The following is a 27,918-nucleotide window of genomic DNA, read 5'->3' as shown; positions in this document are numbered from 1 at the left end:
GTGTGAGGGTGTAAGGCAGGAGTTGAGTGTGCACAGCAGCTGGGAGTGACAGTGTAAGGCAGGAGTTGAGTGTGTACAGCAGCTGGGTGTGAGGGTGTAAGGCAGGAGTTGAGTGTGTACAGCAGCTGGGTGTGAGGGTGTAACGCAGGAGTTGAGTGTGTACAGCAGCTGGGTGTGAGGGTGTAAGGCAGGAGTTGAGTGTGTACAGCAGCTGGGAGTGACAGTGTAAGGCAGGAGTTGAGTGTGTACAGCAGCTGGGTGTGAGGGTGTAACGCAAGAGTTGAGTGTGTACAGCAGCTGGGTGTGAGGGTGTAAGGCAGGAGTTGAGTGTGTACAGCAGCTGGGTGTGAGGGTGTGAGACAGGAGTTGACTGTGTACAGCAGCTGGGAGTGACAGTGTAAAGCAGGAGTTGAGTGTGTACAACAGCTGGATGTGAGGGTGTAAGGCAGGAGTTGAGTGTGTACAGCAGCTGGGAGTGACAGTGTAAGGCAGGAGTTGAGTATGTACAGCAGCTGGGTGTGAGGGTGTAACGCAAGAGTTGAGTGTGTACAGCAGCTGGGTGTGAGGGTGTAAGGCAGGAGTTGAGTGTGTACAGCAGCTGGGTGTGAGGGTGTAAGGCAGGAGTTGAGTGTGTACAGCAGCTGGGTGTGAGGGTGTAAGGCAGGAGTTGAGTGTGTACAGCAGCTGGGTGTGAGGGTGTAAGGCAGGAGATGAGTGTGTACAACAGCTGCGAGTGATGTAGTAAGGCAGGAGTTGAGTGTGTACAGCAGCTGGGTGTGAGGGTGTGAGGCAGGAGTAGGAGCTGAGTGTGTACAGCAGCTGGGTTTGAGGCAGGAGTTGAGTGTGTACAGCAGCTGGGTGTGAGAGTGTAAGGCAGGAGTTGAGTGTGTACAGCAGCTGGGTGTGAGGGTGTAAGGCAGGAGTTGAGTGTGTACAGCAGCTGGGTGTGAGGGTGTAAGGCAGGAGTTGAGTGTGTACAGCAGCTGGGTGTGAGGGTGTAAGGCAGGAGATGAGTGTGTACAACAGCTGCGAGTGAGGTAGTAAGGCAGAAGTTGAGTGTGTACAGCAGCTGGGTGTGAGGGTGTGAGGCAGGAGTAGGAGCTGAGTGTGTACAGCAGCTGGATGTGAGGCAGGAGTTGAGTGTGTACAGCAGCTGGGTGTGAGAGTGTAAGGCAGGAGTTGAGTGTGTACAGCAACTGGGTGTGAGGGTGTAAGGCAGGAGTTGAGTGTGTACAGCAGCTGGGTGTGAGGGTGTAAGGCAGGAGTTGAGTGTGTACAGCAGCTGGGTGTGAGGGTGTAAGACAGAAGTTGAGTGTGTACAGCAGCTGCAAGTGAGGTAGTGTTGGACAGGCCACACAGAGGACTTGCTCCCCCCCCGCACGACAGGGCCCGAGCCCCGGGCCACCAGGCATACCCCCGTGACAAGCCCCTGTACTCCGTCTCCCGACGGACCCTCTGCCCTCGGACCCCTACTCATCACGGGGCCCAGCCCCACCGGCTTCCCCGGCCGGGTCAAGCCGCCATCTTGGGCCCTGCACCACGCGGCCGCGTGGCCTCACCTCGACCCTAACCCCGGGCCTGGCCGGCCCGACATCCCGGCACCACCATCCACCCAGGAGGTGAGCGGACCACTTGGCAGGTCAATGGGAGAACGAAGCGTCAAGAGCTCTTCCCCCGCCAGGTGCCGATCGCCTCCAGCAGCCCCCAGGCGCTGGCTCCACCCCCTGCTGGGTGTCTGGACACCTTCATCCCGGACCCTCCGACCTCCAAGTGCGAGGGTCCGGACATCAAAGGGCACCAGCCCTATAACTAAGGCAGCTCCGGAGCAGGAAGGCAGTTGTATCCTGGAGTCGAGAGACACCGAGTGAACTCAACCCTGACGGTCTACTGGCGCTGCCGTAGCCCGCTCTTGCGAACCATCGTCCTGCCTGCTGGCGCTGCCGCGGCCTTCTGCAACCTTCATCTTCCTGGGACCTGCTGGCGCTGCCGCGGCCCGTTGTAACGACCATCCTCACCGGGACCTGCTGGCGCTGCCGCGGACCGTCATCTTCCTGGGACCTGCTGGCGCTGCCGCGGCCCGTTGTAACGACCATCTTCCTGGGACCTGCTGGCGCTGCCGCGGCCCGTTGTAACGACCATCCTCACCGGGACCTGCTGGCGCTGCCGCGGACCGTACATCTTCCGGGGACCTGCTGGCGCTGCCGCGGCCCGTTGTATCAACCATCCTTACCGGGACCTGCTGGCGCTGCCGCGGACCGTACTGCCTAAACACCAAGCTCGAGGATTGTGAGCTCGTCATCATCTCATCCGAACTATCTGATTGGTAAATAGACTGACCCGCTACCCCCTTCCCTACCTTCCGAGACTCTAATCGAGGGGACCCCTGCGTCCAGACCTCCTTGTACCATCCTACCGTATCATAACTAAGTACCTATAAAGAACACTGAACCTTATCCGTGTGTGATCTCTGTCTGTGGGGGGGGGAAGTTACTTGTCTGTACGATCGCTGGAGACGGCTCTCCCCGGAGACCTCTCCCCCTGACCCCGGCCGGCCCTCCCGGTCCGTCTACCTTTTCTAACATTGGTGGCCAGCGGCGCGATCCGAATCAACGCGTAATCGTACAGAGAGTAGCTCACCCCACGACAAAAACACGATGTCGACCAAAGAGAGCAGCTCCACCGAGAAATTCCAAATGGAGAAATTAGAAGAATACAACCACCGCGAACTAAGACAATTTTGCATAGAACTTGGCATTGCTACCACCGGCCTGAGTACCAAGGATGATCTAAAGCGCGCTCTGGAGTCATGGACAGAAACGGGGGTCACAGGACCCTCCGACCAAAGCAGCGTCACACCAGACCAAACCAGCATCACACCAGAGGGGAACGCCACGGCTCCCGAGGAGCGGGGAACGGGCCTCCCGCAAGAGGAGATCCGAGAAAGAGACAGAGTCAGATTACACGAGTTGGAGATGGCACGACTCAAGATGGATGGGGAACTCAAGTTGGCTGAACAGAAACTTAACCTCGAGCATATGCGGCTTCGAGAGGAACGAGAAGAAAAGCAGAGACAGAGAGAGCTGGAAGAGAAAAAAATAACGCTCGAGCACGAGCGCCGACTAGCGGAAATAGAACTGCGCAAACAGAATAAGGAACTGGGGGTGCCTGAGCGACCACACACCCCGGGGCCAAGTGAGAAAAAAGTTCACATCCCCAAGGATGTTGTCCGCGAATATGTCCGAGAAGACGACATACAACAGTGGTTTAAAGCCTATGAGATCGCAATGACCTCCCACCGAATCGACCGGAGTGATTGGGGAGCCGGACTTTGGGGGAGGTTTATCAACGAGGGTCGCGATGCCCTGCTGCAGCTCCCCGATCACCAGATGTCGTAAGGCAGGAGTTGAGTGTGTACAGCAGCTGGGTGTGAGGGTGTAACGCAGGAGTTGAGTGTGTACAGCAGCTGGGTGTGAGGGTGTAAGGCAGGAGTTGAGTGTGTACAGCAGCTGGGAGTGACAGTGTAAGGCAGGAGTTGAGTGTGTACAGCAGCTGGGTGTGAGAGTGTAAGGCAGAAGTTGAGTGTGTACAGCAGCTGCAAGTGAGGTAGTAAGGCAGGAGTTGAGTGTGTACAGCAGCTGGGTGTGTCAAGAATTCCTGTCCTACGAGGGGAGGAAAACGGTAACCAGCGAAAACGGACTACATCTCCCAGGATGCTTAGCGGTTGAGAGGTTATGTAAACAGGAGAGCTGTTACATAACTCAAGGGAAACACGCCCTTATGTAAACAGGAGAGCTGTTACATAACTCAAGGGAAACACGCCCTTATGTAAACAGGAGAGCTGTTACATAACTCAAGGGAAACACGCCCTTATGTAAACAGGAGAGCTGTTACATAACTCAAGGAAAACACGCCCTATAAAGGGAGGAACCGGGAGGTACAAGGCTGTCGGATATTGTGTTTACACCGACGTACCTGCTTCGTGAAGAGCAGTGTTCCGGAGTGGTGCTCCAGTAAGGCAAGAACGGAGGTAGGTCGAGTCGTTACTCCCTGGGCCGTGTCTTGCCCCATCGTCACCTGTGAAGGACCCGGAAGCTCTACCGGTCAACCATTGAGCTTCGCTTTTTGACTCGGCTGAGTCCAAGCGCAGTGGCGCTTTTGCTGGTTGGAGTCGTAACTCCCAGCCCGACCAGAGACACAGGGACTGTCAGCTGTAACGCACACCAGGAGGTGTTTGCCGCGTTACAGACTCGGAAGTCCACAGGATCGATCGAGCGGCTGCTCTCGGTTCAGTCTTCTTGCTTGTGATTGGGGTATCGGTGACGCATCACCAGGAGGTGACTCCGCGTCCCGGTGCAGTCTGAGGAAGAGGTTGAGCGGCTGCTCCCTTCAGGTAGAGACCCCGGCTGGGTGTTTCCCTGACTCCTCGATTCTCCCCAACACTCTTCGTGCCCCTCACAGCCTACCGATTGGCATTGTCGGCCATTTCATTTCTGCCCTCTGTTGGCATACGCCGGGATCGGCGTATATGCAGAGGACGGTTAGGACCATCCGTGCTGTGGGCTGGTAACGTACTTAGCCTGGAGGATTCCAGTGACTATAACTTTTGTTTGTTCTTTGTATTTTATTTGCCTTCATTAAAAGAACTAACCCTTCACAAGTGGTTGCGTCCTCATTGTCGTGTCTGTTAAACGATCCTGAGACGTTCAGGGCGTTACAAAATATCCGACCTTAATAACACTAACTGTCTCCCAGTCGATAACAGACATGGCAACACTTGATGATGTGCTGGCTGCTTTAGCGGCCATGCAAGTTGAAGTGGCTGCCTCTAGGCAAGAAACAGCCGATGTAAAAGCCAGACTGGATGCTATCCAATTGGACCCGCTCACGCCCAGCACCTCCCTCACGAACCAGACCCCTGCGGTAGTAGTGGAAATGCTGGTAGCCATCCCCTTGGCAACACCAGAGAGGTACAGTGGGGATCCTAACACAGTGCAGGTATTCCTCACACAAGTGGCGCTACATTTATCGTGCAAACCAAAGGCGTTCCCCACGAGTCAGGCTCGTGTGGCTTTCCTTATATCCTATTTGGCTGGAAACGCGGCACAATGGGCCGTACCTCTGGTGAGCAGGGACGACCCCCTCTTATGTGATTGGGGTGCTTTTCGCGAGGAATTCCTGAAGGTATTCGACAGAAGGGCTGACTCGTACACGGCGGACCGTGAAATGCTTGAGTTGAGACAGGGATCCAACGACCTGGTGCAGTATCTCAACGCGTTCCGAAGGCTGTTTGCGGAAACCAAGTGGCCTGTTGCTAAACAGACGGCGCTCTTCCATCAAGGGCTGTGCGATGAGCTCAAGGACGCCGTGGCTCATATTGACCCTCAACCCAAGACATGTGAGGGCCTTATCAACCTGGTATTACGGCTGGAACATAGGCTAAGTGAAAGAAAGGGGGATCATGGGAGAAAAGGAAAATCCCTTCCATCCTATGTGACGGTGGGAAGTCCTGAAACTTCCACCGCATCCAAGGGAGAACCCATGGACATCAGCGCAATACGAGCGAGCCTCACAGCCACGGAGAAAGAGTCACGCCGTAAACAAGGATTGTGCCTATATTGTGGCAAAAAAGGCCACTACGTACGTGAATGCCCTGCCAAACCGAAGACGTCACGTTATCGGGCCAACCGGTCGGTAACAGCCGTGGTGGACATACCGGCGGAAAACTAGAGGACTCCAAGACCAGAGAAGGGGCATCTCGGAGTCACTCATCCATCCCTTCACTTTCCAACTCGGTCACTAAGGGACAACGACACCTGTTTATCACGGTGCACGTGGGAGTGCATGACCAGTGGATACCCGTTGTGGCCATGGTGGATTCAGGGGCCACTGGCATGTTTATGGACCACAACGAGGCATGCAGGCTAGGGCTAGTGCTTCTTCCCAAAGCAGTACCCGAAGACGTCTATGCGGTAGACGGAAGGCGATTGGTGACGGGGCCCATCGGACAGCACACGGGGGTCCTTCCGATGAGATATGGGAGGAACCATTTGGAACAAATCGATTTTAACATCATCTGAGCGCCCCAATATGGCGTCATATTGGGATTGCCGTGGCTACAGAAACACAACCCCTTTGTGGATTGGCCAACACATCGCATCGAAATGACGTCACCGTATTGCATCCTGCATTGTGGAATAAGAACGGAATCCCTTGACGCAGATGAGAGCGGGAGTCAGACGGTGGCTACAGCGGCAGAAAAAGATGTGGCTCTCCCCCAGGCTTATCACAGTTTTGAGGATGTATTTGATGAGGTGAAGGCGGAAGTGCTACCACCACATAGACAGTTTGACTGCCAGATCGACCTGGTGCCAGGGGCCAGCGTTCCCAGCGGCAGGCTGTATGCCCTGACGGAGCCTGAAAACGTGCATCTCCGGGGGTACCTGGATAAACTCCTCAAGCTAGGATTCATCCGCCCGTCCAAGTCTCCGGCCGCCTCGCCACTCTTCTTCATCCCGAAGGCTAATGGGGAGCTGAGAGCCTGTGTGGACTTTAGGGCATTGAATGCGATAACCATAAAAAATCGGTACCCCTTGCCTCTCATCAGTGTACTTCTGGAACAGGTCAAGAAAGCTCGTATCTACACCAAGTTGGATTTGAAAGGGGCATACCATCTGGTGCGCATGAGGGACGGAGACGAGTGGAAGACCGCCTTTAAGACCAGGTTCGGCCTTTTTGAGTACCTCGTCATGCCGTTCGGTCTGTGCAACGCCCCGGCAGCCTTTCAGTACTTTTTGAATGAGGTATTCAGAGAGGAGTTGGATATCTACGTGGTCGTATATATCGACGACATCCTCATCTATTCGTCCAGTGTGGAGGAGCACGTACACCACGTCAAAGCTGTGCTCCAAAAGCTGAGGGAAAACATGCTGTTTTGTAAACTCAGCAAGTGTGACTTCCACGTCACATCCGTGGAATTCCTCGGAGTGATGCTGAGTCCAGAGGGACAGGAGATGGCAGAACGAAAGATCAAGGCGGTGAAAGAATGGCCGGTGCCCCAAAGCGTGAAGGACGTCCAAAGTTTCATTGGCTTCGCCAACTTTTACAGGCGGTTTATAGATGGATTTTCAGGAGTGGTGGCCCCAATCACACAGCTACTGAGGAAGTCCAAGGAGTTTGTCTGGTCCCCTGAAGCGAACAAAGCCTTTGAGGCCCTGAAAAGCGCCTTTGGTAAGGCGCCGGTGTTGGCTCACCCCGATCCGGATCTCCCCTACGTGGTGGAAGCGGACGCGTCGGATGTGGCGCTGGGGGCTATCTTGTCCCAACGCAACCACGACACAGGGGTGCTTCATCCCGTTGCGTACATGTCCCGCAAACTCAACGACGCCGAACGCAACTACCATATTGCGGAGAAGGAGCTTCTCGCAATCAAGGACGCCTTCACCGAATGGAGGCATTGGTTGATGGGGGCAAGACATGTGGTATCGGTGTACACGGACCATCGGAACCTACAGTTCATGACGGCCACTAGACACCTTTCTCCCAGGCAGCTGCGGTGGATGATCTTCTTTGCGGGGTTCAACTTCCGCATCACATATCGGCCGGGGACGGAAAACCGGAAGGCGGACGCCCTGTCCCGTCAATCTGCAGTTAAGGAACCATTGCCTGCAACCGAGCGTTCCATCATTTCCCCGAGGATGGTATTGGGGGTTATCCAACCGGATACTTTCCTGAGGGGAATAAAGAGAGGGATCAGGTCATTCGCATGGCGGAGGTGGCTCCTCAGTCACAGAGAATGGCAGCTGAAGGACGGGATACCCCTGAAGGGCAGGTGCCTATTGATACCCACGCCTAGGCTAAGGAAACAAGCATTCATCTGGTGCCATGACTCTCCATGCGCAGGTCATTTGGGCTTTGAAAAAACGGTGGCTAGCATGGGACGGCATTTCTGGTGGCCAACCATGAGAGTGGATGTCAGGAGGTGGGGACAGGAGTGTCCTACGTGTGCTACCATGAAGGCCGACCATGGCCGAACCCAAGGGCTCTTACATCCACTTCCGACCCCGGATAGACCATGGGATAGCATATCACTGGACTTCGTGGTGGGCCTACCGGTAGACCAGGGGATGACGGCAATACTGGTGGTGGTGGATTACTTGACGAAAATGGGGCACTTCATCCCCTGCAAGAGAGTCCCTACGGCCGGGGAATTGGCGTCACTACTCCTAAAGAATGTGGTACGACTGCATGGATTACCTGGGGTGATCGTGTCGGACCGGGGGTCGCAGTTTACTGCGCAATTCTGGAAGACTTGGTGCACTGCGCTGCATGTTAAGACCGCCCTGTCCACCAGCTACCACCCTCAAACGGACGGCCAAACCGAGCGCCTGAACCAAACGCTCAAACAGTATCTGCGATGTTTTGTGGACCAGGGCAGGGAAGAATGGGTCGACTTGCTATGGGTTGCAGAGATAGCCTATAACAACGCCACTCACAGCTCCACACAGTCATCTCCGTTCTATAGCAACTATGGCCAACATCCCAGGTTCTTGCCATTTCTACATCCGTTCAGAGAGGACAGGATTCCCGCCACAGCGGACAGGGTGGCACACATAAAAGACACGTTGATGCGCTCAAGGGCTGTCCTAATAGAGGCCAAGAGAAGATACAAGGCTGCGGCAGATAGGAAGAGAAGGCCCGGGCCACTGTACCGCACTGGAGACTACGTCTGGATATCCACAAGAAACATGAGGTTTCGAAAGAACAGTGTGTTCCATCCCAAGTACATGGGCCCCTATCGAATTACCAAGTGTATGGGTCCCGTGAACGTGAAGGTGTGCTTGCCCCAGTCATTGCGGATACACCCTGTCTTTCATGTATCATTGCTCAAACCAGCACCCTCCAAGCCGTCTGGGACACCTAGGCCGGTATGCGTGGAATCGGAGGTGGAGTATGAAGTGTCGGGCATACGGGCGTCCAAATGGCGCAGGGGGAAGCTGTGGTACCTGGTTGCGTGGAAAGGCTATGGCCCGGAGGAGCATTCATGGGAACCGGCTGAAGGGGTTCATGCTCCGCGCTTGGTCTCCTTGTTCCATCGGCGTTTTCCTGCCAGCGCTGGACCCGTGGGGAGCCGCTGAGAGGGAGGATGTACTGTCAAGAATTCCTGTCCTACGAGGGGAGGAAAACGGTAACCAGCGAAAACGGACTACATCTCCCAGGATGCTTAGCGGTTGAGAGGTTATGTAAACAGGAGAGCTGTTACATAACTCAAGGGAAACACGCCCTTATGTAAACAGGAGAGCTGTTACATAACTCAAGGGAAACACGCCCTTATGTAAACAGGAGAGCTGTTACATAACTCAAGGAAAACACGCCCTATAAAGGGAGGAACCGGGAGGTACAAGGCTGTCGGATATTGTGTTTACACCGACGTACCTGCTTCGTGAAGAGCAGTGTTCCGGAGTGGTGCTCCAGTAAGGCAAGAACGGAGGTAGGTCGAGTCGTTACTCCCTGGGCCGTGTCTTGCCCCATCGTCACCTGTGAAGGACCCGGAAGCTCTACCGGTCAACCATTGAGCTTCGCTTTTTGACTCGGCTGAGTCCAAGCGCAGTGGCGCTTTTGCTGGTTGGAGTCGTAACTCCCAGCCCGACCAGAGACACAGGGACTGCCAGCTGTAACGCACACCAGGAGGTGTTTGCCGCGTTACAGACTCGGAAGTCCACAGGATCGATCGAGCGGCTGCTCTCGGTTCAGTCTTCTTGCTTGTGATTGGGGTATCGGTGACGCATCACCAGGAGGTGACTCCGCGTCCCGGTGCAGTCTGAGGAAGAGGTTGAGCGGCTGCTCCCTTCAGGTAGAGACCCCGGCTGGGTGTTTCCCTGACTCCTCGATTCTCCCCAACACTCTTCGTGCCCCTCACAGCCTACCGATTGGCATTGTCGGCCATTTCATTTCTGCCCTCTGTTGGCATACGCCGGGATCGGCGTATATGCAGAGGACGGTTAGGACCATCCGTGCTGTGGGCTGGTAACGTACTTAGCCTGGAGGATTCCAGTGACTATAACTTTTGTTTGTTCTTTGTATTTTATTTGCCTTCATTAAAAGAACTAACCCTTCACAAGTGGTTGCGTCCTCATTGTCGTGTCTGTTAAACGATCCTGAGACGTTCAGGGCGTTACAGGGTGTGAGGGTGTAACGCAAGAGTTGAGTGTGTACAGCAGCTGGGTGTGAGGGTGTAAGGCAGGAGTTGAGTGTGTACAGCAGCTGGGTGTGAGGGTGTAAGGCAGGAGTTGAGTGTGTACAGCAGCTGGGTGTGAGGGTGTAACGCAGGAGTTGAGTGTGTACAGCAACTGGGTGTGAGGGTGTAAGGCAGGAGTTGAGTGTGAACAGCAGCTGGGTGTGAGGGTGTAAGGCAGGAGTTGAGTGTGTACAGCAGCTGGGTGTGAGGGTGTAACGCAGGAGTTGAGTGTGTACAGCAGCTGGGTGTGAGGGTGTAAGGCAGGAGTTGAGTGTGTACAGCAGCTGGGAGTGACAGTGTAAGGCAGGAGTTGAGTGTGTACAGCAGCTGGGTGTGAGGGTGTAACGCAAGAGTTGAGTGTGTACAGCAGCTGGGTGTGAGGGTGTAAGGCAGGAGTTGAGTGTGTACAGCAGCTGGGTGTGAGGGTGTGAGACAGGAGTTGACTGTGTACAGCAGCTGGGAGTGACAGTGTAAAGCAGGAGTTGAGTGTGTACAGCAGCTGGGTGTGAGGGTGTAACCCAGGAGTTGAGTGTGTACAACAGCTGGATGTGAGGGTGTAAGGCAGGAGTTGAGTGTGTACAGCAGCTGGGAGTGACAGTGTAAGGCAGGAGTTGAGTATGTACAGCAGCTGGGTGTGAGGGTGTAAGGCAGGAGTTGACTGTGTACAGCAGCTGGGAGTGACAGTGTAAAGCAGGAGTTGAGTGTGTACAGCAGCTGGGTGTGAGGGTGTAACGCAGGAGTTGAGTGTGTACAGCAGCTGGGTGTGAGGGTGTAAGGCAGGAGTTGAGTGTGTACAGCAGCTTGGTGTGAGGGTGTAAGGCAGGAGTTGAGTGTGTACAGCAGCTGGGTGTGAGGGTGTAACGCAGGAGTTGAGTGTGTACAGCAGCTGGGTGTGAGGGTGTAACGCAAGAGTTGAGTGTGTACAGCAGCTGGGTGTGAGGGTGTAAGGCAGGAGTTGAGTGTGTACAGCAGCTGGGTGTGAGGGTGTGAGACAGGAGTTGACTGTGTACAGCAGCTGGGAGTGACAGTGTAAAGCAGGAGTTGAGTGTGTACAGCAGCTGGGTGTGAGGGTGTAACGCAGGAGTTGAGTGTGTACAACAGCTGGATGTGAGGGTGTAAGGCAGGAGTTGGGTGTGTAGAGCAGCTGGGAGTGACAGTGTAAGGCAGGAGTTGAGTATGTACAGCAGCTGGGTGTGAGGGTGTAACACAAGAGTTGAGTGTGTACAGCAGCTGGGTGTGAGGGTGTAAGGCAGGAGTTGAGTGTGTACAGCAGCTGAGAGTGACAGTGTAAGGCAGGAGTTGAGTATGTACAGCAGCTGGGTGTGAGGGTGTAACGCAAGAGTTGAGTGTGTACAGCAGCTGGGTGTGAGGGTGTAAGGCAGGAGTTGAGTGTGTACAGCAACTGGGTGTGAGGGTGTAAGGCAGGAGTTGAGTGTGTACAGCAGCTGGGTGTGAGGGTGTAACGCAGGAGTTGAGTGTGTACAGCAGCTGGGAGTGACAGTGTAAAGCAGGAGTTGAGTGTGTACAGCAGCTGGGTGTGAGGGTGTAACACAGGAGTTGAGTGTGTACAGCAGCTGGGTGTGAGGGTGTGAGGCAGGAGTAGGAGCTGAGTGTGTACAGCAGCTGGGTTTGAGGCAGGAGTTGAGTGTGTACAGCAGCTGGGTGTGAGAGTGTAAGGCAGGAGTTGAGTGTGTACAGCAGCTGGGTGTGAGGGTGTGAGGCACAAGTTAAGTGTGTACAGCAGCTGGGTGTGAGGGTGTAACGCAGGAGTTGAGTGTGTACAGCAGCTGGGTGTGAGGGTGTAACGCAGGAGTTGAGTGTGTACAGCAGCTGGGTGTGAGGCACGAGTTGAGTGTGTACAGCAGCTGGGTGTGAGGGTGTAAGGCAGGAGTTGAGTGTGTACAGCAGCTGGGTGTGAGGGTGTAAGGCATGAGTTCAGTGTGTACAGCAGCTGGGTGTGAGGGTGTAAGGCAGGAGATGAGTGTGTACAACAGCTGCGAGTGAGGTAGTAAGGCAGGAGTTGAGTGTGTACAGCAGCTGGGTGTGAGGCAGGAGTAGGAGCTGAGTGTGTACAGCAGCTGGGTGTGAGGCAGGAGTTGAGTGTGTACAGCAGCTGGGTGTGAGGGTGTAAGGCAGGAGTTGAGTGTGTACAGCAGCTGGGTGTGAGGGTGTAAGGCAGGAGTTGAGTGTGTACAGCAGCTGGGTGTGAGGGTGTAAGGCAGAAGTTGAGTGTGTACAGCAGCTGCAAGTGAGGTAGTAAGGCAGGAGTTGAGTGTGTCCAGCAGCTGGGTGTGAGGGTGTAACGCAGGAGTTGAGTGTGTAAAGCAGCTTGGTGCGAGGGTGTAAGGCAGGAGTTGAGTGTGTACAGCAGCTGGGAGTGACAGTGTAAGGCAGGAGTTGAGTGTGTACAGCAGCTGGGTGTGAGGGTGTAACGCAGGAGTTGAGTGTGTACAGCAGCTTGGTGTGAGGGTGTAAGGCAGGAGTTGAGTGTGTACAGCAGCTGGGTGTGAGGGTGTAACGCAGGAGTTGAGTGTGTACAGCAGCTGGGTGTGAGGGTGTAACGCAGGAGTTGAGTGTGTACAGCCGCTGCTGAGAGGGTGTAAGGCAGAGGTTTAGCAGACAGAGGCACACAGAGAAGGAGTCAAAGGTCAGCTTGACACGAGGCTGCAGCCTGAAGCCCACGGGACTTACCTTGAGCAGGTGCAGGTCATTCGTGCCAGACTTGGGGTCATAGTATGGGTGACTGATGGAGGCTTGAACTTTGAAGGTCTGTCGCGAAGACTCCTGTGCAGTGAGGGAGTGAGCCCCCAACACAACACTGACCATGTCTGGGGGCCTGAGGCAACAGAACAAGGAGACACTTAGGGGACACCGTCATCGGGCGTGGGTGAGTCGATTTAGCAGCTGTCGAATCAAGGGAGCGACAGAGAGAGAGAGAGAGAGAGAGAGAGAGAGGGGGGGGGGTGAAGAGAGAGAGGGGGAGAGAGACAGGAAGAGAGAGAGAGGGAGGGAGAAGGGAGATGGAAAACCTATGAGAGAAAAAGAGAGAGAGAGAGAGACACACACACACAGAGAGAGAGACACACTTAGAGAGGGGGGAGAGAGGGTGAAGGAGGGAGAGTGTGAGAGAGAGAGGGAGGGGGGAAGAGATAGCTAGCGAGAGAGGGGAGAGAGACTGAAGGATGGAGAGAGGGAGGGAGAGAGAGGAGAGAGAGAGCGAGACAGGGAGAAAGAGAGGGGGAGATAGACAGAGGAGCAGAGAGAGGGAAGGAGAGAGAGGGGGCAGGAGGGAGATAGAAAAACCCACGAGAGAGAGCGAATGAGAGTGAGAGGGAGAGAGATCGAAGAGAGAGAGAGAGGAGAGAGAGAGAGAGAGGAAAGAGAGAGGGGGAGTGGGCGAGTGAGAGAGACACAACGAGAGAAAGAGAGAGGGAGGGAGGAGAAAGAGAGACACAGACAGAGGGAGAGAGAGAGGGAGAAAGAGAGACACAGCGAGAGGGGGAGAGGGAGAAAGAGAGGGAGAGAGAGGGGGGAAGAAAGAGACAGTGAAAGAGAGGAGAGAGACTGAAGGATGGAGAGAGGGCTGGAGAGAGGGAGGGAGAATGCCAGCGAGAGAGAGGGGCAAGAGTGAGAAAGAGTGAAGGAGAGAGAGAGGGAGGGAGGGAGAGAGCGAGAGAGACTGAAAGATAGAGAGAGGGAGGGAGAGAGCAAGAGTGGAGAAAGAGAGAAAGAGAGGGAGGGAGACAAAGAGAGAGATGAGGGAGAGAGAGACTGAATGATGGAGACAGAGAGAGAGGGGTAGAGAGAGGGACTGAAGGATAGAGAAAGGGAGGGGGAGAGCGAGAGAGAGAGAGGGAGGGAGGGAGAAAGCGAGAGGGAGAGAGTGTGAGTGTGTGTGTGTGTGTGTGAGAGAGAGAGAGAGAGACAGAGAGAGACAGAGAGAGAGAATGGAGGGTCTGAGAGCGAGAGACAGTTCAAGAAAGAATGTCAGCAAGAGAGGGGTAACAGAGAAGAAGAGATGGAGAGACCGTTTCCTGCCCCCTGTGATGCACCTGTGAGTGCGGGTACTGCGGCTCAGATGAGGTGTGTAACCGCGTTTTAGCCAGTGAGGACGAGCGCTGCAGCCTCGTCACTGTCATCGGTGAGACTGTCTCCATTCCTTTCATCTCCAGGAGTCCCGTGCGGTACTCCACAGAGCCGCTCTCGCGTCTTGCTGTCTGCAGCGCCCCTGGTGGCCCTTGGTGTAGCAAGCATCATGGTATGTGTGTTTAGACGCTGCCGTGTGAACCGTTACTCCGGCTGGGACCGTGTGGCGGTCATTCTGTAGGTCTCTCATTTAACTGATTCGCGTGAGTGAGTTGTTGTGTAGTGTCGCCCTCTAGAGGATGATATTTTACTCTGTGTTGCACATTTAGTTCCTTCCTCCTATATCTGCCTGACTGCCTCGTGAACGCCTCTCGTGTGACACCGGAAGTGATGGGCATGCCTCCCACGCCTCAATGCAATGCTATGATGGATACATGACAATTACCCTTTACACATATTTTAAGTAACTCCTATGAAGAGAGTCACTGGGGTTCCGGGTCATTGAGGCCATGAGTTATGATGCACAAACTCCGGGTATTATCACTCATGCTTATACACAATTCGCTGTTTTTGATATTTTTGTAATTACATCATGTGTGTGGGGGGGGGGGGGTGTAATCGTGCCAGCTGTAGCCCGGAAGGACTTGCGTGTTCAATGGGTGTTTTAAGTAACGATAAGAAACAAATCATTAAAGAAGTGATGAGAAGTGAAGGACTAGTGCGATCTCATTGGACCAGCTCGATTCATGCCCCGCCCCCACCTTGGACCCGTGTGGATCTCCGGCGCCGAGTCAGCAGCGCCTCTGCAGCTGGCTGCAGTTTTGGGGCGCGCACCAACGTCGAACTATGGGACTGACCTCCGAGCGAGGTCACGAGAGCCACAGCTTCTCTGTAAAGCATTACGGTAGCGGTTCATGCCAAGTCAAGTCAAGTCATAAAATTTGTATAGCGCACTACATACCCAGAGGGTTTCAAGGCGCTTAGGAAGGGGAGGAGGATTATTTGTCAAATATCCACGTTTTAAGCTGCTTTCTGAACGCTGGGTGGTTCTGGGTGAGGCGAAGGTAAGCGGGGAGTGAGTTCCATGTTTTAGCAGCCAGGTATGAGAAGGATCTGCCTCCCATGGTGGTCCTGTTGATGCGGGGTACAGTGGCGAGGGCTTGGCTGGAAGAACGAAGTTGGCGGGAGGGGGTGTAGAAGGACATCCGAGAGTTGAGGCAATCTGGTCCGATGTCGTAGAGTGCTTTGTGTGCGTGGGTAAGCAGTCGGAAAGTGATTCTCTTATTGACGGGTAGCCAGTGGAGGTCTTTAAGGTGATCAGAGATGTGTTCGTTGCGTGGGATGTCTAATATGAGCCTGGCTGAGGCGTTTTGGATTCGTTGGAGTTTCTTCTGGAGTTTAGCGGTGGTACCTGCGTAGAGGGTGTTTCCGTAGTCCAGTCGGCTCGTGACCAGAGCGTGGGTGACTGTTTTCCTTGTTTCGGAGGGGATCCAGCGAAATGTTTTTCTGAGCATGCGAAGAATGTTGAAGCAGGAAGAGGATACGGCGCTGACTTGTCTGTTCATTGAGAGTGAAGAATCCAGGATGACTCCAAGGTTCCGTGCGTGGTCTGTCGGGATGGGTGCTTTTCCGAGGGCTTCCGGCCACCAGGAGTCGTCCCAAGCGGAGGGGGATGTGCCTAAGATGAGGACTTCTGTTTTGTCTGAGTTCAGTTTCAGACGGCTTTGTTTCATCCATTCGGCAACTTCTTTCATTCCTTCGTGTAGGTTTGTTTTGGCGGTGCTGGGATCATTGGTGAGGGAAAGGATCAGTTGAGTGTCATCCGCGTAAGAGATGATGTTGAGGTTGTGTTGGCGTGCGATGGCCGCGAGGGGGCTCATGTATACGTTGAAGAGGGTGGGACTGAGTGAGGATCCTTGAGGTACGCCGCAGATGACTTCAGAGGCCTCGGACTTGAATGGAGGAAGGCGGACTCTCTGGGTTCTTCCGGTGAGGAACGAGGTGATCCATTCAAGTGCTTTTCCTTGAATTCCGATGTTATTGAGGCGTTGTAGAAGGGTGCTGTGGCAGACTGTGTCGAATGCTGCAGAGAGGTCGAGGAGGATGAGGGCGACTGTGTCTCCATTGTCCAGTAGAGTTCGAATGTCGTCTGTTGCTGCGATGAGGGCGGTCTCAGTGCTGTGTTTTGCTCGGAAGCCAGATTGTGAGGGGTCGAGGGATTTGTTGGCTTCGAGGAAGGCGGCGAGCTGGTTGTTGACGGCTTTCTCGATGACTTTGGCTGGGAATGGAAGAAGTGAGATGGGGCGGTAATTTTTGAGTTCGGTGGGGTCCGCTGTTGGTTTTTTCAGAAGGGCGGTGAGTTCAGCGTGTTTCCAGTCTTCTGGGAAGGTAGCGGAGTTGAAGGAGAAGTTGATGACGTCTCGGAGGTGCGGTGCTATGACGGAGTCTGCTTTGTTGAAGATGTGGTGAGGGCATGGGTCTGTGGGGGATCCTGAGTGGATGGAATTCATCAGGCGGGTGGTGTCCTCAGTGGAGATTGGGTTCCAGGCGTTAAGGGTGTTCACGGGGGGAAGATGTTCAGCAGATGGTAGGGTGGGTTGGTTTCCGGGATGGTTGTCAAAGCTGTTGTGGATGTCTGCAATCTTGTTGTGGAAAAAAGAGGCTAGGGAGTCGCAGAGGGTTTGAGAGGGGGTGATGTCGTTGGCGTTGGCCGAGGGATTGGAAAATTCCTTGACGATGTTGAAAAGTTCCTTGCTGTTGTGGGCGTTGTTGTCAAGTCGATCCTTGAATGCTGTTTTCTTGGCTTTTCGGATCAGTTGGTGGTGAGTGCGGGTGGCGCTTTTGAAGGCGTCCTTGGTGCTGGTGGTTGGGTCTTTTTTCCAGGCCTTTTCAAGGGAGCGGCAGAGTTTCTTGGACTTCTTGAGATCATCGTTGAACCATGAGGTTTTCTTGCTGCCAGGTTTGCTTTGACGTTTTTTCAGTGGAGCTAAGGTGTCGGCGGTGTTGGATAACCATAGGGTGAGGTTGGCGGCGGCTTCGTTGGCGTTAGATGAGAGGGCTGGGGAGTTTCGAAGAAGCGATGCGGAGATTTGGTCTGTGGTGATTTTGTTCCAGTTTCTTTGCAGGGTAGGTTGGGAGTGGTTGATGGGTTTCGGCTTGTTGTAGGAGAAGTGAACGCAGCTGTGGTCGGTCCATAGGAGCTCCGTAGTGTGGCTGAAGGAGACATGATTGCTGGAGGTGAAGATGGGGTCGAGTGTGTGACCTGCGATGTGGGTGGGGGAAGTGACTAGTTGTTTAAGTCCGAGGTTGGCGAGGTTGTTCACGAGGGTGGCGGTGTTGTGGTTGTTTATCTTTTCAAGGTGAAAGTTGAGGTCTCCCAGAAGGATGTAGTCTTTGGAGGGGAGCGCGTGAGGGGTGATGAAGTCCGTGATGTCTTCACTGAATTTTGCGCGGGGTCCTGGTGGTCTGTAGAGGAGAGTGCCTCTGAGTGTTGTTTTGGGGTCGATGTGGATCTGGAAGTGAAGGTGTTCGAGGTTGGCGTCAGAGCTGGTTGAGATGCGGATTGATTTCTTATGGACGATAGCGATTCCTCCTCCTGTGTGGCTGGTACGGTCTTTGCGAGTGATCTTATAATTTTCAGGGATGGCAATGGTGATGTCTGGTGCGGAGGAAGCGTTCATCCATGTTTCCGTTAGGAAGGCGATGTCTGGAGAAATGGTGTCTAGTAGATTCCATAGGTCAATGGCGTGTCTGTGGACCGAGCGGGTGTTGAGAAGGATGCATTGTAGGTGGTTGGGGTCGGGAGTCTGTGGTGTGGTCGTAGCGGAGATGTTGTCGGTGCCGCTGAATTTGCAGGAGTAGCAGGAGAAAGGTCCATGAGTGTGTCCAGGAGCGGCTTGGACGCAGTTGGGGGCGCGACCGGGGTTGAGGGCTAGGAGGGTGGCGGCATCGTAGGTAATGCGGGAGGGCTGGGCAGCGCGAGGGACAGGGGGTATGGCGCTGGGCGCGGTCCAGGCGCGGACGGGCGTAGACGGGCTTACCTTTGGCGCACCTTCGGCGCGGGTTGGGCGCAGGCGCTGCGCGTGAACGCTGCGCGCAAGTGCGACTGTCATATATGGATACTGGGAAGGGGAGGGGCGAGGGGGTGGTCAGCTGGGAGGCGGGAGCGGGGAGGGGCTGAGGTCAGGGAGGTTAAACAACAACAACACCAGTGCGATTAAAATGGCCGCAATCGGAATAGCTTCGAGTGCAAGCGCACCTTGGCAGCTAAGCGCTATGGAGAGTTACTTGGCACTAGAAAGCTACAGTGTAGCAATGCGACGCCGTCGAGCGCGAGCAGATAGAAATAAAGGCAAATCCAAATTAGGTAGGGCAGTCTAGCGCTACGATCTGTGGGCAGGTTAAGTGGCAAAGCAGTCAAGCGCTACAATCAGGTTTAAATGCAATTAATCTGCGCAGGTAAAATGCAATAAGTTGTGCAAGCAAGGCAGGAAGCACTTATCGGTCTGGCGGTAAGGGCAGCAGGGAGCAGCGTTGGGAGCGACCTCTTCTGCGAGGAGCAGGGCGGTCACAGCGTTCGGGCGGAAGGGAGAGGAGTGCAGTATCCGTGGGAGGGGGTGGTCAGCTGGGAGGCGGGAGCGGGGAGGGGCTGAGGTCAGGGAGGTTAAACAACAACAACACCAGTGCGATTAAAATGGCCGCAATCGGAATAGCTTCGAGTGCAAGCGCACCTTGGCAGCTAAGCGCTATGGAGAGTTACTTGGCACTAGAAAGCTACAGTGTAGCAATGCGACGCCGTCGAGCGCGAGCAGATAGAAATAAAAGCAAATCCAAATTAGGTAGGGCAGTCTAGCGCTACGATCTGTGGGCAGGTTAAGTGGCAAAGCAGTCAAGCGCTACAATCAGGTTTAAATGCAATTAATCTGCGCAGGTAAAATGCAATAAGTTGTGCAAGCAAGGCAGGAAGCACTTATCGGTCTGGCGGTAAGGGCAGCAGGGAGCAGCGTTGGGAGCGACCTCTTCTGCGAGGAGCAGGGCGGTCGCAGTGGAGGAGCGTCAAAGCGCTTTATCAGACGAGCGCCTCGCCTGCAGGCAGCGCCTGGGTGACAGAGTTGTGTCCGCTGTCACCCTATGCAGGATGGGCTATGGGGCCAGGTGTGAGTGACCACAGAGGTGCACTACCTTGTCTCGGGCGCAGCGCCAAGAAGTGTGGGGGAGGGGTGAGGAGCTATACTTGTCATTAGCTAGCAGTTAAGCTTTCCTCGGTGGGTCCCATCCATGGTTACAGTTTCCTCATATTTCAAGGTACGTCCTATGCTGACCGCCGCGCGGGGATCGAGCAACGTCCAGTGAGTCTGGGAGGGGGAGGGGAGGAGTTTTTCGGACCATCACCTAATCGGTATATTTTTGTATTACATGTTTGGAGCATTTGCACCTGGTTTGGTTGGATTCCTACATGACACACCCCTCCCACCCCCCATGAACCTTAAAGCTTTCAGAAAGGGGGAGGGCGAGAAGGGGGTGGGGTACAGAAAGGGTGTGAGATGGGTGTCAATACTCACACATCGTCGAAGCAGTGCGCCGCTGTCATCACCCACCGTCGCCGGATGAGGGCGCCCCCGCAGAGGTTCTGGCCGTTCAGCAGGATGGAGGCCATGTAGGGCCGGGAGTGGGGGGCCGCCTCCCTGCCCCCCACGATCCAGCCGCGCAGCAGCTTCCCTGTGCCAAAGAGGTGCGGGGTTAGGACAGCCGCCATTTACAGCTAAAGAACCCCCTGTGCCTAGCACCCCGAAACCAAAGAGCTGGGGCCAAGCACAGAAACCTTCTGTCCCTAAAGAACCCCCTGTGCCTAGCACCCCTAAACCAAAGAGCTGGGGCCTAGCACAGAAACCGTCTGTCCCTAAAGAACCCCCTGTGCCCAGCACCCCGAAACCAAAGAGCTGGGGCCAAGCACAGAAGCCTTGTGCCCCTAAAGAACCCCCTGTGCCTAGCACCCCAAAACCAAAGAGCTGGGGCTTAGCAAAGAAACCTTCCACCCCATAAAGTACCCTCTGTGCCTAGCACCCCGAAACCAAAGAGCTAGGACCTAGCACAGAAACCTTCCGCCCCTAAAGAGACCCTTGTGCCTAGCACCCCGAAACCAAAGAGCTGGCGCCTAGCACAGAAACCTTCTGTCCCTAAAGAACCCCCTGTGTCCAGCACCCCGAAACCAATGGTGTGGAGTTAGGACAGCCGCCATCTGTACCTAACGACACCCCGTGCCTGGCACCCCGAAACCAAAGAGCTGGGGCCTAGCACAGAAACCTTCTACCCCTAAAGAACCCCCAGTGCCTAGCACCCTGAAACCAAAGAGCTGGTGCCAAGCACAAAAGCCTTGTGCCCCTAAAGAACCCCCTGTGCCTAGCACCCCAAAACCAAAGAGCTGGGGCTTAGCAAAGAAACCTTCCACCCCATAAAGTACCCTCTGTGCCTAGCACCCCGAAACCGATGGTGTGGAGTTAGGACAGCCGCCATCTGTACCTAAAGACACCCCTTTTCCTAGCACCCAAAACCAAAGAGCTGGGGCCTAGCATAGAAACCTTCTGCCCCTAAAGAGCCCCCTGTGCCCAGCACCCCAAAACCAAAGAGCTGGGGCCTAGAGCAGAAACCTTCCGACCCTAAAGGACCCCCTGTGTCCAGCACCCGGAAACCAATGGTGTGGAGTTAGGACAGCCGCCATCTGTAACTAAAGACACCCCGTGCCTGGCACCCCGAAACCAAAGAGCTGGGGCCTAGCACAGAAACCTTCCACCCCATAAAGTACCCTCTGTGCCTAGCACCCGGAAACCAAAAAGCTGGGGCTTAGCACTGAAACCTTCCACCCCATAAAGTACCCTCTGTGCCTAGCACCCCTAAACCAAAGAGCTGGGGCTTAGCACAGAAACCTTCTGCCCCTAAAGAACCCCCTGTGTCCAGCACCCCGAAACCAATGTTGTGGAGTTAGGACAGCCGCCATCTGTACCTAAAGACACCCCTGTGCCTAGCACCCCGAAACCAAAGAGCTGGGGCCTAGCACAGAAACCATCCGTCCCTAAAGAGCCCCCAGTGCATAGCACCCCGAAACCAAAGAGCTGGAGATTAGCACAGAAACCTTCCATCCCTAAAGAGCCCCCTGTGCCTAGCACCCCGAAACCAAAGAGCTGGGGATTAGCACAGAAACCTTCCGTCCCTAAAGAGCCTCCTGTGCCTAGCACCCCGAAACCAATGGCGTTGAGTTAGGACAGCCGCCATCTGTACCTAAAGACACCCCTGTGCCTAGCACCCCGAAACCAAAGAGCTGGGACCTAGCACAGACACCTTCCGCCCCTAAAGAGCCCCCTTTACCTAGCACCCCACAACCATAGAGCTGGGGCATAGAACAGAAACCTTCCGTCCCTAAAGAGCCCCCTGTGCCTAGCACCCCAAAACCAGAGAGCTGGGGCCCAGCACAGAAACAGGAACCTTCTGTCCATAAACAGCCCCCTGTAAGTACAGCAGGCTCGTACCCCCTAAGGATCCCCCTGTGCCAAGCACCCCTAAACTGATGGTGTGTGGTTAAGTTTAGCAGCCTCCTACCCCCTGCAGACACCCGTGTGCCTAGCACCCCGAAACTGACGGTGTGGGGCTAAGTACAGCAGCCTCGCACTTCCTGAAGAACCCCCTGTGCCTAGCACCCCGAAACTGAAGGTGTGGGGTTCCCATCCCCTAAAGAGACCCTACGTGTCTGGCACTCCGAACCCAATGAGCTGGGGCTCAGTACAGCAGCCACCCACCCGCCCGACTCCAGCCCACACCCAGGGTGTCCGGCACCCCGAAACCAATGAGTGGTCCCACACCCGACAAGAGCTCTCGCTTAGGAAACGGCTCCAACTGCCCTGTCCCCCAACAGGCGCTACTGAGCTGTGTGATATTAGACAACCGGCCAAGTGCCGCACATTTCTGTAATGTGTTCTATAAAGTAGATATCCCCGCCTCCCTTGACATCAGCTGGCTGGTACCTGCTTCCGGTGCTGCGGTGCTGTGTGACACCATGCACCTGGCCTAGCAGGTGACAAGGGCCACACCTCACGAGAACCGGGGGCTTATCTCGGATTACACTCACTCGTAGGTCAGTTAAAGCACACTCTCAAAGCACACTCACTCGTATGTTACTCAAAGCACACTCACTCGTAGGTCACTCAGAGCAGACTCTCAAAGCACACTGACTCATAGGCCACACAGAGCGCACTCGCAAAGCACACTCACTCGGACACTAGGAGCACACTCTCAAAGCACACTCACTCATAGGCCAGTCAGAGCACACTCGCAAAGCACACTCACTCAGACACTCAGAGCACACTCTCAAAGCACACTCACTCGTAGGGTACTCAGAGCACACTCTCACTGCCCCTAAGTTCACTCGTAAATCACTCAGAGCACACTCTCAAAGCACACTCACTCGAATGACACTCAGAGCACATCCTCAAAGCACACACTCTCAAAGCACACTCACTTATCGGACACTTAGAGCATACTCTCAAAACACACTCACTTGTAGTTCACTCAAAGCACACTCACTCGTAGGTCACTCAGAGCACACTCTCAAAGCACACTTACTCATAGGACACTCAGAGCACACTCTCAAATCACACACTCTAAAAGCACACTCGCTCGTAGGACACTCAGGGCACACTCTCAAAGCACACTCACTAGTAGGTCACTCAGAGCACACTCTCAATGCACACTCACTCATAGGCCACACAGAGCACATTGGCAAATGAGTGAATGTGCTTTGTGAATGTGCTCTGTGTGGCCTATGAGTGAGTGTGCATTGAGAGTGTGCTCTGAGTGACCTACTAGTGAGTGTGCTTTGAGAGTGTGCCCTGAGTGTCCTACGAGTGAGTGTGCTTTTAGAGTGTGTGATTTGAGAGTGTGCGCTGAGTGTCCTACGAGTGAGTGTTCTTTGAGGGTGTGCTCTGACTGGCAAATGAGTGAATGTGCTTTGTGAGTCAGAGCACACCCTCAAAGAACACTCGCTCGTAGGACACTCAGTGCACACTCTAAAAGCACACTCACTCATAGGTCACTCAGAGCACACTCTAAAAACACTCACATGTAGGATACTCAGAGCCCACTCCTACCGCCCCTAAGTTCACTTGTATATCACTCAAAGCACACTATCAAAGCACACTCACTCGTAGGACACTCAGAGCACACTCTAAAAGCACACTCACTCATAGGACACTCAGAGCACAATCAGAGCTCACTCTCACCACCCCTAAGTTCACTCGTAGGTCACTCAGAGCACAGTCACTCGAGGGTTCTCACAGAGCACCCTCTAAGCACACCCTCGCCACCCTCAAGTTCACTCTTCTGTCACTCAGAGCACACTCTAAAAGCACACTCACTCGTAGGACACTCAGAGCACACTCGCAAAGGACTCTCACTTATAGGCGACGCTGAGAACATTCTCACCACCCTTAATTTCATTTGTAGGTCACTCAGAGCACAGTCACTCGAGGGTTCTCACAGAACACCATCTAAGCACACCCTCGCCAGCCTTAAGTTCACTCTTCGGTCACTCAGAGCACACTTCATGCACACTCAGAGCTCGCTCAGAACACCCACTTTAAGCCCTTAGAAAGACCCTGCCCAGTGCACATTACACAGACACACCAAACTCTGCTCTCCAGCCCCAGTGACGCTCAAGCAGCTCGGTGGGTTCCTCACCTGCTGTGGCTGCAGTCACCAGAGTGGAGAGGGCTGTGAGGAGGAGGAGGGGGGCAGCGGGCCTCATGCTGTCTCTGGTACCCCCAGCCTTCTGTTGGCCCTGGGCTCTGCAGTGTGGCCTCGCACTGCCCTCCTGGCACTTCATAGCTCAGGATGTGGGAGGGTCTTGTGGTTTGGAGTAACAAACTCTGCTGGTGGTGGCGAAATGCCCCTAGGTCTCGTGCACGGTGTGCAGACAGAATACCGAGTTCAAAATATCGAGTTGCACAAATAACGAGTCAGAAATATCGTGGTTCAGAAATATTGACAGCAAGAATATCGTGGTCAAGAATATGGAATTACGGTAAGTAATTTCGATTTTAAAAATATCGAAGTGTTTAAAATCGTTTGCAAAAATATAGTTGTTAAAAATATCGATATTTTAATTAGTGTTATGTATTTTAGTATATGTTTTTAAATGTATGTGATGTATTTTTTTTGCATAAGAATTTTTCGTATTTTTAATATATGTTACATTTTAAGTAGTTATTAAAAAAAATAAATTGAATTGTGCGTTTTTAGTTCCATAGCAGGTTGTGGGTTTATAGGGGAATAGGGTGGTAAGTAATTTAATTATATTAAATTAATTGATTATTTATTAATATTTGCTTACTTGAGATGTTATGGTGTTAAACGTGTAAAGTAATTTATTATTAATTAATTCATTCATAATTTGTTGTTAATTAATCATCATTATTTAATTTGTAATTAATTATGGTAATTGTGTAACTAATTTTAGGTGTGTGTTTTGGGGTTTACAGGTGTAAAGGATGGGAAGTAATTTGTTTTCAATTGATGAATTAATAATTGGTTGTTAATTAATTATAATAAATTAATTGGTTATTAATTATGGTAATGTGTAATTAATTTTGGGTGTGTGTTTTGGGGTTTACAGGGGTAAAGGGTTTTAAGTAGTTCATTAACTTTTTATTAATTATTTGTTGATTGACATTAAATTAATACAAAAATTATTATGGTAACTGTAATTAATTTTAGGTGTGTGTTGCGGTGTTTATAGGAGTAATAGATGTGAAGTCATGTATTTGTTATTAATTAATATATAGTTGTTAATTAATGTTAATTATTTGATATTTATTTTGGGAAATTGTTTATTTTTGTGTGTTGTTTTTACTTTTAAAGGGGTAAAGGGTAGGTTTTAAATAGATTTTAATTACTTTATAATTAGTTGTTAATATTAATAGGTTTAATTTAAAAATAAGTTTGAATTGTGGTTTATTATTTTACAGTTTGATTTAGCTGTGTGTTGTAGACATTATAGTGTTAAAGTGTGTGTAGGTAATTAATGTGTATTTGTTTTTATTTTAATAATGTTTTTTGAATTGATTATTAATTATGGAAGTAAATTTAATTTAAAATGTTGAAGTGTGTTGTTATATGTGTGGTGTTATAGGGAAGAAAATACATTAAACACATTTATGTTTAAATAATGTTTTTGTTTGTAAATATTTTCTAGTTTAAAAAAATATTTAAAAAATGTATTTATTATTCAATTTTATATAATATTTGTAGGTACTTCTTATATGTAACTAACATCATAATATGTTTTCTTTTTATATATTTTATATATTTTTACAATTTCTAAAATATTATAAAAAATTTTTATGGTTATATTTTTTCTTAATTGTTATTTTTTTTTAAATGTTGGAGGGTGAATAGTAATTTTTGCATCTCTGCTATCCAACACATTGCCAACTGTTGCACTCGCTGGAGTTCGAATAGTAATTTTTACCCCTACGCTATCCAACTCTTTCCCTACTGTTACACTCACTAGAGTTGGAATAGTAAATTTTACCCCTACACTATCCAACACTTTCCCTACTATACCCCTCCGCTATCCAGCACTTTCCCTACTGTTGCACTCGCTGGAGTTCGAATAGTAATTTTGACCCCTACGCTCTCCAACTCTTTCCCTACTGTTGCACTCACTGGAGTTGGAATAGTAAATTTTACCCCTCCACTATCCAACACTTTCCCTACTATACCCCTCCACTTTCCAACACTTTCCCTACTATACCCCTCCGCTATCCAACACTTTCCCTATGTTGCACTGACTGTATTGTGAAATGTAAGCTTAAATATTTTTTAATAGTTTAATGTTTTAATTTATTATAGATTTTAGTTTTTTTAGATTTCAAATCATTGATATATATTTTTATATAATTTTAAACTTTTAACATAAATTAAAAATAATAGTTTATTGATTGTTTTAAAGTGAATATATATGCATAAATAATTATCTGTGTGTGGTTATCCTTTTTATATTAAGTTTACTTGTTATATTTTTTAAATGTATATTACATTTATTTTATTTTGTTAAAATTTAATTTAATAGTTAATATATTTAATATATATTATTTTTTAACCAATATTTTTGTACTTACCTGTTTAAGTATAGGAGTCGATATTTTTTGTTGTCTATATTTTATACTCAATTTTTTTTAGATCGATATTTATCCCGTGTCAGTGAACACTTGTGCACATGGCCCCCTGAGACTCAGGGTCCCTCTCACCCACGAATCTTACGGGCCCCTTGTACCCAAGACCCCCTCAAACCACGTGCTTCCCTCATGTGAAAACCCTCATACCCTGAAATCCTTGCACCAAAGGGTCTTTTGTACCCATGTGCCACTGTACCCAAGAAACCAGGAAACTAAGGGCCTGACTCAAAAAGGGACTCTGCACTCGTGGCAGAGGCCCCATAGTCGTAGCAGAGTCTCTACACTCGTGGCAGAGGGCCCGCAGTCATGGGGGTGTCACCTCTTTTGTGGCAGCGGTCCTGCAGTCATTGGGGGAGTCTCTGCACTTGTGGAAGAGGCCCCACAGTTGTGGAAGAGTCTCTGTACTCATGGCAGAGGCCCCAGCAGTCATGTGGGGAGTCTCTGCACTTGTGTCAGAGGCCCCACAGTTGTGGAAGAGTCTCCGCACTCGTGGCAGAGGCTACGCAGTCATGGGAGAGTCTCCATACTCATGGAAGAGGCCCCGCATTCATGGGGGAGTCTCCACACTTGTGGCAGAGGCCCCGCAGTCGTGGGGGAGTCTCTGCACTTGTGGCAGAGGCCCCACAGTTGTGGGAGAGTCTCCACACTTGTGGCAGAGGCCCAGTAGTCATGGGGGAGTCTGCACACTCGTTGCGGAGGCCCCACAGTTGTGCGGGAGTCTGCGCACTTGTGGCAGAGGTCCCGCAATTGTGGGGAGTCTCTGCACTTGCAGAGGTGGCCCTGCAGTCATGGGGGAGTCTCCACACTTGTGGCAGAGGCCCCGCAGTCGTGGGGGAGTCTCTGCACTTGTGGCAGAGGCCCCACAGTTGTGGGAGAGTCTCCACACTTATGGCAGAGGCCCTGCAATTGTGGGGAGTCTCTGCACTTGCAGAGGTGGCCCTGCAGTCATGGGGGTGTCTCTGCACTCGTGGCATAGGCCCCACAGACATGGGAGAATCTCCGCACTCATGGAGGAGGCCCTGTAGTCATGGGAGGAGTCTCTGCACTCGTGGCAGAGGCCCCACAGTTATGGGAGAGGCCTCGCAGTCGTGGGAGAGTCTCAGCACTCGTGGAGGGGGCCCTGTAGTCATGGGAGGAGTCTCTGCACTCGTGGCAGAGGCCCCACAGTTATGGGAGAGGCCTCGCAGTCGTGGGAGAGTCTCAGCACTCGTGGAGGGAGCCCACAGTCATCGGGGAGTCTCCACACTTGTGGAGAGGCCCTGAAGTCATGGAGGAGTCTCTGCACTCATGGTGGAGGCCGTGGGGTTGTCTATGCACTAGTGGCAGATGCCCTGCAGTGGTGGGGGCGTCTCCGCACTCGTGGCGGAGGCCCCT

General features: G+C 52.4%; 1 protein-coding gene across 1 annotated transcript in view; it reads right to left on the bottom strand.

Annotated features, from left to right (window-relative positions):
* Positions 1–24,188, bottom strand: part of PRSS57 (serine protease 57) — a 33,169-nt gene extending 8,981 nt beyond the window's left edge. The window contains exons 1-3 of the mRNA XM_085638547.1: positions 24,047–24,188; positions 19,882–20,038; positions 12,926–13,070 (exon numbers count right to left, since the gene is read on the bottom strand). Coding sequence (XP_085494673.1) covers positions 12,926–13,070; positions 19,882–20,038; positions 24,047–24,113 — 369 coding nt within the window. The 5' untranslated portion in view covers positions 24,114–24,188. The remainder of the gene's footprint in view (positions 1–12,925; positions 13,071–19,881; positions 20,039–24,046) is intronic.
* Positions 24,189–27,918: the final 3,730 nt, after the last annotated feature.

The sequence above is a fragment of the Triturus cristatus genome, chromosome 12 (assembly GCF_964204655.1).
Source record: "Triturus cristatus chromosome 12, aTriCri1.1, whole genome shotgun sequence".
NCBI classification, from domain to species: domain Eukaryota; kingdom Metazoa; phylum Chordata; class Amphibia; order Caudata; family Salamandridae; genus Triturus; species Triturus cristatus.
The sequence above is the reverse complement of the archived record's forward strand: the minus strand, read 5'-3'. Positions and strand labels throughout refer to the sequence as shown.